At 45.6% G+C, this 9,200-nt stretch overlaps 1 protein-coding gene across 2 annotated transcripts in view; it reads right to left on the reverse strand.

The window, feature by feature from the left end:
• Window positions 1-1,663: 1,663 nt before the first annotated feature.
• Window positions 1,664-9,200, reverse strand: part of Ppargc1b (PPARG coactivator 1 beta) — a 112,790-nt gene continuing 105,253 nt past the window's right edge. For both annotated transcript variants that reach the window (XM_031365805.1, XM_031365804.1), the window contains exon 12: window positions 1,664-8,922. In XM_031365805.1, the coding sequence (XP_031221665.1) occupies window positions 8,822-8,922 (101 nt within the window). In that variant the 3' untranslated portion in view covers window positions 1,664-8,821. The remainder of the gene's footprint in view (window positions 8,923-9,200) is intronic.

Raw genomic sequence — 9,200 nt, forward strand, 5'->3', positions numbered from 1 at the left:
AGCATTGTCTTAGTAGCTAAAGGCTCCTCCCATTAGGGCTGCTGACCTGAATTCTGTCCCAAGACCTACCAACATATGCGCGAGCGTGCACACACACAACATACATACTGGAAAATAAAGGGTTGCTTAATCCAAATTTCACTTATTAAATGCACTTGTTCTTGCTTCCTTTTACTAAGATCTCCTTTTTGTTCTCAAATTTTCCATCAATTTCAGTTGCAGATCTTCTGTTCAATGAAGAGTCCCTCTTGGCTTAAAAAATGGACTACATTTAAGTTTGTCATGCCTGGTAGAGTTATCATCCACACAATCAAAACTTATTAAATTGGTAAAAAGAAATCAGAAGTTGACAATATGATAACATGCACAAGAGACTGTCAAAAATATCTGCCATGCTTGCTTAAATTCAAACTTTGTTTCCATTGTTTCTCACCCTCAGCTTTTAACAGCTTTAACAAAGGCCAAATTTAAGGCTCAGAGTGATGCCTCGCTCTGCCCACAGGCTGTGAGATTAGCTAGACTATCAACATCCCCACTGTGTGCAGGCACAGCTGAACCGGCTGTTGTAATCTGTATGCCCTCATTTCTTTTTCCTTTACCAGTGATTTCCTGCAAAGACAGGGTCAGTTGCCCCAAATTCTTTTATCTCACCCTCCACCCCCACACCCCCGCTCTGGCCATGGGGGTGGTGCATAACACCCGCCTGCCTTCCATAAATGGCTATCTCTTAGACACGTCTTCCTCCCAGACCGGAGGCTGGTTCTACAGACACTTATATTAAAGCAGTGGCCTCAAGGAGAGAGACTTGTATAGTTTCCCTTGTGGACTGCAAGTTGATTCTAATGCCCCCTTTTAAATAAAGCAGGAAACTGAAGGCCAGGGGAGGAGGCTGGAGTTACAGCCCAGTTCCCTGGCCTTCTTCCAGAAGATGTCTAAGATCAGAGAACATTGTGTGTCGTACTTACATCCTGTGACTTCCATTGCAGAGCTAGCTGTGCCCCTAGAGCACATGCTTGAATGAACAAAGCATTCAGGTTTTGTTATGGCAGGCAGGATGTGTCTAGATTCCAGTCTTTTAATCCTGAGCTGTGTTTTCTGCTCTGTTACATGTGACACTAAGAACGCTCTTTTTTTCCAAGTAAAGACATGTCTCCAAGTGTGGTTAAGTGGCAAGGAGAAGAAGAGATATGACTGTACTGAAGAGAAGCTGTCCTGGAGCACACAGGGAGGAGCACATAGGGTCGGCTCTGCTGGATTGTCATCACTATATTTGATGAGGTTGAGGCCCTAGCACGGTTGTGTGTGACATTACTTCTACTAGTCACAGAGCTGAGGCAGGAGGCTTGTAAGCTGAGGCCAATTTGAGCTACATAGTGAGTTCTAAACTAGGCAGGGCAATTTAGTGAGGCCCAGTCTCAAGATGAAATTTAAAAAGTGCAGGGGTATAACTCCATGGTATTACTGTGCAAGATCTTGGGTTCAATTCCCAGTACTGGACAAATAGAAACCAAACAAAACCCAAACCATACATTGGCCAAGACTTTTTCTGAAGCAAGAATGAAGGATTCCCTCATTTAGTGAACAGAGTGCTGCCCCACCCCCCCAAAACCATACACAAAATGAATTCACAGGACCAATAAAGAAAGACACCGCTGGGCAGGGCTGTGGGTGGTATTTTTTAATTTCCATAGTGTATTTGTTCGGTTTATTTATAAGCAGATCACTTCACTATTTACAGTACATGAGCATAGAGATTCTACAGTTTTTTGTGATGTAAACAATAGCCCCCCAGTGGGAGCTGAGAAGCCAGTTCTGAAGTATTTACAGACGTTAAAATAGAACTTTATACTCACAGAATAATAATACATAGAGCAATTTGGTTAAATTATCTACGAAACTATAGAATCTGACAATGTACAAATACAGGAAAACAGTTTCTCATTTAGAAGACGGATAAATCACGCCAGAAACAAAATAGGGACAATGACAACCACAATAATTAAGAGCAAAGAAGTTCTTCTTCCTCGCCTCTCACGGATATAGTATTTATATAAATAAGGACACAACTCAACGAAATGGAAAAAATATATAAAAATCTTCTACCAATTAAAAAAAATAGCAAAACTAAAAACTCGATTTTTCAATCATTAGCAGTGTCCTTTAAAAAATTAAAATTTAGCTTCTATTATAAATAATAAAGCAGATGTGTCCCTCTGTATAGGTGAAATTCTTGCACCTTTCTCAAGAAATGCATCAATGTAACAACACACACACACACACACACACACACATGCACACACACAAACCCAGCCTTACATTCACGCACCCCAGGCTACAGTTACCTTGTTGAGCTCCATAATACATAGTGCCCCCTACAGTAGTACCCTGGGCATGACCAAACCTCTCAAGTTTAGCCATTCCCTGGTTTGACCCTGTCGTAGAGCCAAGGAAAGCCCTGGCTTCCCAATTGCTCAAAAGTGTCTAGGCTGCATGGTCACACTCAGAGAAAAGGGTTTTGAGTCCAAGATTTGGAACCGTTGGAAGGGAGCACAGAAACCACCTCGCCCAGTCCATTAAGGCTAGCTACAGACAGCATCTCTTGAAACCTAGGGGTTAGGGAGCTGGGTAGTCTTGGTTTCAACCTCAGCAGTTGCTTCTAACAAAAGCACGTGCTTTAGGCCAGTGCTTAAAGGCCGCGGGAGACAAGTAGGCAGGTATGAACCTCTGGACTCACTTGCATGGGGTTGGACTTCCGGATGGTCATCTTTCCTAGCAACCACCGGGAACCCCACGTGCTCCGTTGCCCTGTCTCACGTACTCCTCAGACCATGCTCCCTTGAGACTTCCAACTTGTTCCAACTGGAATCAGAACACCCCTTCAGAAACCAAGGTGGGAGTAGTTTATGACTTATTATTCCTAACACAAAAACATTGGACGAGATTCGAAAATACAAAACACAAAACAAACAAACAAATTAAACAAACAAACAAACCTGTTTGGCTATTCAGTGGACCATATCAAAGGTCATGGCCAGGCTCCCTTCCCCCCCCACAATCCTCATACATAACTTCTTTGCTTGTCCGCAAGGTACCATGTGGGCCACCTAGGAGAGGTTCACTTAACAAGGTTGGCAGCTAGGCTGTCAGTATTGCAGTTACAGTAAACCCCTCCGGACATGTGGATGCTGGGTTCAACCCCATCCCGTCTTCCACAGGATAACTAGTGCATTTCCTGGACTACATAAGCCGCTAGGCAGCTGATGATTTTCTGAGTTGGTACTGAACACAGGACAACTCACTTGTGTTGCTGTATCTCACTGCCAAGTTAATGTGGGCTGGCATGGTGGCTGACCAAAGGATCTTATTTTGCCTTCCATCTCAGTGTCTGGTGGACACCAGTCTTTGGCCACTAGGTTGGCAACCACACATTGATAAGGCAAAGTGCTGACCAAACCCCTCCACAAGAACATTACCCAAGGCCAGCCAAGGGAGAAAGGAGGCTTGTTAAGGCTTCCTTGGAGAATCCTTTGATGAAATAAAAATATGGCACGGAGGGGTTGTAGCCACATGTATACCTTTTGGAGGAGCTGTTGTAGAGACTGCCTAGAAACCATATGTTGCAAGCCCCTTGACTTGGGCATATGGATTCCATACTCATTCCAACAGTCAAGGCATTCTGATGAAATGGCTTTGTGAAAAATCTGTCTCCCCAAATCCCAAAGGCTCGGTCACTGCTGCTATACCATTAAAAATTAAAAACAAAACAAAACAAAACAAACCCCCCCAAAACAAAAGCTGCCCTAAACATATGCAGTGTGATCCATGCCTCCTGCTGCCTGATGTGTCTTATAATCATTTGAAAGCAATGTGTGAAAACGGTCTAAGTTGAGTCATTTGGAGAAAACAAGTGTATTGCTAGTATTATCCGCAAGCAAGCAAGAGACGGCCAAGTGGTCACGACATTCAGATTAAAAAAGCTGTTCGGTGGGGAAGATGACAAGGCTAACTGGAGACTGGAGGTTGTCAACGAGGCAATGAGGGTTAACTCTTTACCATCCCACAATAGACTATGGCTTGGATCTGTCCTGTGGAGCTAGCCTCCTTGTAGAAGGCCCCTCAGCCAGGACTATGTGGATCTCATCCTATTGGAGGTTGATGCCCTTGGGAGAGAGTGCCTTTCCCCCATACACACACCCTGGTCTAGCCAGAGAGTAAGTAGAACTCTGGGCTCCCCTGGCTCTGTTATCATTGGACAGCCTCATTTGCTCTAGGAACAGGGGCCTAAAGTTCACACAGTAAATAAGAAACGTAAAGGGAAGATTGCTTCACGGAGCATTGCAATTGGCTAGGCTTTTCTTTAGTTTTTTATAAAAGTGGATACCAAGATGTAAACCCATCATTCTGTCTCTTGAGCTTCTAGGAGAGCAGCCAGACAAGGGCTGGCTGTCGGCAGGCAGACTCTCTTGTGGCTACTATCTTGAAAGATGCCTCTGTTTTCTTTCTCACGCTAGCCCCCTTCCCTCTCCCCTAACCCAGCCTTCAGGACAGCACCTCACCCAGTTAAAGGATACACACGGGTTTACCAGAGGAGAATGCAGAGCAAGGCTGAAGTGTCAGATTTCTCAAAGTGCTTTCGTCGACTAGTGCAAAGGGTCTGGTTAACCGCTTCCCGGACGGTGTGCCGTCCGGTGTGTTCCGGTGTCTCGCAGCTAGAGTCAGGGGCACCCTGCCCACACTCCCATCTGTTCAAGGCCAAGGCCACCTCTGTGCATGCAAGTTTCTCTCCCAGGCTCTTCCTGCCCTTACCCTGTATCCCCAGATACTCCAAACAGTCCTGGAGTTCATCTGTGTACAAAACCCTCAGGGAATTGGAGGGCAGTGTTAATATATTGCACATAAGGACTAATTAGTTTCTTCCTTCTACCCCAGTGAGCAGGGTAGAGGGATCTCTTTTCTTTGGCTAATGACACCAACAGGTTCACTCTATTATCACACACCCAATCCCTTTCCATTGTCACGCTTGACACTGGAATATGGCTTTCTCAACATGATCACAACCGATAAAGATCAAACATTAAGAAAAATACTTTTGAACTCAGTGAATCACATCAACACACCCTTTAAGGGTGACTCCAGTTTACAGAGAGGTGCCCTTGCCTCTGCAGCAGCAGGGTCAGCTGAAAGGTGAACTAAACTCGAGGGCCAGGACAGACCCTGGAGAGAGCTGGCCATGTAAAAGGAACGGGCTACCTGCACGTTCTCTCCATTTACCACCTGTAGAGCAGGCATATGACATCTTCCCCCAAATGCTGACCTGCAGGGCTTGGGGTCACAGGGACATCTTACTGCACGTCTTGCCATATTAGGTCTTGAGGACTAAGTCTTTGTGGTTGGCTCAAAGCAGTCCTCCTATCACCCTTGGAGCCTTGCTGTTCACCAGATTCTAAAAGATCAACAGAGACACAGGCACAGGATGGGCACTTTCTGACTCAAAGCATTTTTCTGGCTGGGGCCACAAGCGATGTCAGGGATGGGGAGTGGAGACCTTGGCTGTACTCTATCCACTCATGTTTACCTATTTGATGCATTTTCCTTCAGTAACAGAGTCCCTTGAGAGAGAAGACTGATTCAGCCTTGTAGTGACTGAGGAAGAAGATGGGAGAATTCCTCTTAGTGATTAGATCGGACATTTCTAGAAAACACTAGCACAGCAGAGATATGACTCGGAGCCTGCCCGTCCCCAGGCTGCTGTCAACAGTCTATAGGGTTTATAGGAAGCTGTATGGCAATCACACGTAAACATCATTGAGACACATCACGACAGCTACAATGAGAAGGTTGCCCATGGTGGCTGCTCCCTCTGGGTTACTCCTTGATTTGATGGGAAAGAGACCAAGATGGATTCCTGGTCTTGGAGGGGCCTGACAGTCTCCTTGGTAAATTATATGCAGCACCGAATGGATCTTCCAGAGAGAGAGAGAGAGAGGTTATCTGCAGAGCTGGTAGTTCATTTTTATGAGAGGGAAAGTGGACAATACTAGAAACCCTTGGTGGGCATCAGCTCTGCTCAAGAACAACATCTAAGTGACTTTGAGTGCCAGAGAGTGAACTGACTGGTCAGCTACAGTTAACCCTGGCTGGGGAGAGAAAGGCTTAGTGTTTATTAAGAATTTGTTCTTTTACTCCAGAAACTATCAGTGTAACTGCAGAAGCAGATGCTAAGAGCCCATGGTTCCCTGGACAACTCCTACACTCTGAGGCCCAGGAAGAAGGGACTCATAAAGCCACAAAAGAAGTTCTTGGTGGGGTCAGAATTTAAATGGCTCTCCAGATTAAATCTTATCCCTTCCCCTTTGGGTGATTTCAGTGAACACTGGCTTTCCCCTGCAATTAGAACCCCTGTTTTAGTGGATGCAACTGAAGAACAATTCCACTCCATACCCATCTTCCATGTGCCTACCATATGCTAGGCAATGAATAACTATAAAGGAATTCAGAATGATTGGATCTGTGCTGTGAAAAGTCCCTTTTTGAATCTATCCTTAGAAGCCACACCTCCAGTTATTTTCCCGTATGCTACTCCGCCCTTTCTTTTTGTACTACTTTGTTTTGTAATACTTTGGGGAGTTCTTTACCAAGTAATGGCTTCAGGGACTTTTTTTTTTCATGGATCAGGTTATGACAGGGATGGCCAGCATAAAAACCAGCCAATATATGGCTCTACAATGATAGTCCTCCAAAGATCAGAACAGGATGTCAGATCAATTAAACACCAGCCAATTAGTAATGAATTCCCAGAGTACTGTGCATTCTAAAAGCATGATCAGGCTCAAAAAGATTAGTGTTACGATCAATTAATTATGTTTGCATTGGCCAAGGATGTGGGGAGAGGCATAACTGTGACTATACACTGCCTGAGCATCAGCTAAGACTTCTGCTGTTTAATTGGCTCCTCAGCCCATTTCACAGAAAGGGAAACTGAGGTTTAGGGAGGTCAACGGATTTGACACACAGATACTCTGTTTCCCTATTTCTGCTAGAGCCAGCCTCCTTATCTACGGGTGAAGACTTCTCCTAACACCAAGCACAAGATCATGGCTCACTTTCTCTACTGAGGTATTTGATAATCTCAAAAAATATAAAAAAAAGATAAATAAATTAACTACCAATTCTCAAAGGAATAAGCCTGGCATTAGCAGCTGATTAATTTAGCTTGGGTGGTCTAATGAGTCGTTTACTTTCAAACTTTCTATTTGGCAGAACATTGGGTGGGGAGGGGGATGGGGAGAAAGAAAGAAAATGTCACAAGACCAAGAAGGAACTGATCTATAGGAAGCATTAGAACTGATCCTCTGCCTAGCTGGCTCTCCCTCACGAAGGGCTCCTGGGAACCCAGAGAATGTCACACTGGATATGGCTTTGACAGTAGTCAAGAATGGGTTGAAGAGGAGCTCACTGTGAATGCTCCTGGGGAGGGCCTTGTCCACCCCCAAAACCTGTGCAGCTCCTCACTCGGCACCTCTATCTTTACAGGGGAGGGGCAGGCAGGGACACTGTAGAGTATGGGATGGGCTGCCAGTTGCCATCCTTGCCCCATAGGACTGCTCCTAGGTGACGTCTGGGCACCACTCTCATGTGTCTCAGAGCCTTGAGAGGTATTTGCAGGCAGGATAAGTCACAGGACACCCGAGTTGGTGGTGAACCTTCAATTTGCCTTCATGCTGGTGAGTCAACTGGTGGCCCAGTTCTCAAATGAGCTATCAGGGCTTCTAGCCTATTGCTCAGTTTAGCTAATTCCAGTCCTCCAGCCTCCGACTTTCGAATCTTTATGCTAACTACTGCAGCAGGCTGGGGCCAGGAGTCAGGAGGCTTGGTGTGGATCACTGCTCTGCCTGCTCCCTGGCTATGGGACCTCCGGCAGGACACTGCACCTCTCAGGGGACTGTCCTCTTTCCCTGTGGAATGGGTCTAACACAGCTTACTCTGCCTTCTTTACAGGCACTCAAGGCTCTGAGCACTAAAGACAGGCACCCTCCCAGTGTGGGTAGACAAAGGAAAGGGATTCTCACTATAACTTGAGTGGAACTCACTCAAAATAAAAGACACCAGGACTTGGTAGAAGATACCTGGACACCTCTCTCTTCTTCATACCTGTGACTGCAAGCCCCTCTTTTCTGGGGACCTAGTGGCCACCCAGCACCTCCAGGACTTAATGGGCCAGGAAAGCAGCAGCGTAGCTCAGTAGCAAACACCTCGTGACAGTGCATAGTTAAACAATCAAGGAAGCAATACGATAATCCCAGGCACAGTAGATCTGAGCCATAAATACATTTGTTTTTTTTTTTTTTTAAGGATATACTTTTTTTTTCTTCAGTTAAAAATGAGTTTCTAATCCTGATTCTATTCACAAGTAACAATTTCATCATCACACACTACAGACAGAAGATGTTATGTGAACACAGCTCAAGTCTACAGAAGGAAGTCAGTCAGGTGGGAGGGGCAGAGGATGACTGACAGCACTTGGAGGTGCACCCAGGACGATCCGCTGGAAGCAAGGACGACGCTAACGTGGCAGTGGAACATCAACAGCATGGAAACTCACGGACGGAAGCAGCTTTGTTCAATGTAAACATTGATTTGTTTTTAAAAGGAAACGACAGCAGATTCAAGTCTCTCTCTCCTGTGTGTTCTCTCACGCTCGCTCGCTCGCTCGCTCATTGGCTCGCTCTCCTCCTCATATACTCATTTCTTTGAAAACGTAAACATATTGGAAGGGCCTTGTCTGAGGTATTGAGGTATTCCTCGAAGGTTAAGGCTGATATCAATGCAGGCTCTGCTGGGCCTCTTTCAGTAAGCTGTCAAAATCCATGGCTTCGTACTTGCTTTTCCCAGATGACGGAAGGGACTCTTCGGATGTGGGATCTGTGGGCCAGTAAGAGGTGAGGTGGTGAGAAACTCAGTCGAAACCAGCAAATCTACCACTGAGGGTGGGCCTCAAGGAACTGGGATGGCCAGGGTGTCGCAGTGCAGGAGTGGGCACTACCACAGCACCAATGGCCATTCTGCTGTGACATTTCTTCCATGTTGACAAGACCTCATGGTTTCCATGTTCCTGTTGTAGAAAGATGGGTCCCTAAACAGCACCTTACAACTCCTTTCCAGCCAACATCCTAAAAATGTATTTTCTTTCTTTCTTTCTT

The sequence above is a fragment of the Mastomys coucha genome, unplaced genomic scaffold (genome assembly GCF_008632895.1).
Source record: "Mastomys coucha isolate ucsf_1 unplaced genomic scaffold, UCSF_Mcou_1 pScaffold13, whole genome shotgun sequence".
NCBI classification, from domain to species: Eukaryota; Metazoa; Chordata; class Mammalia; order Rodentia; family Muridae; genus Mastomys; species Mastomys coucha.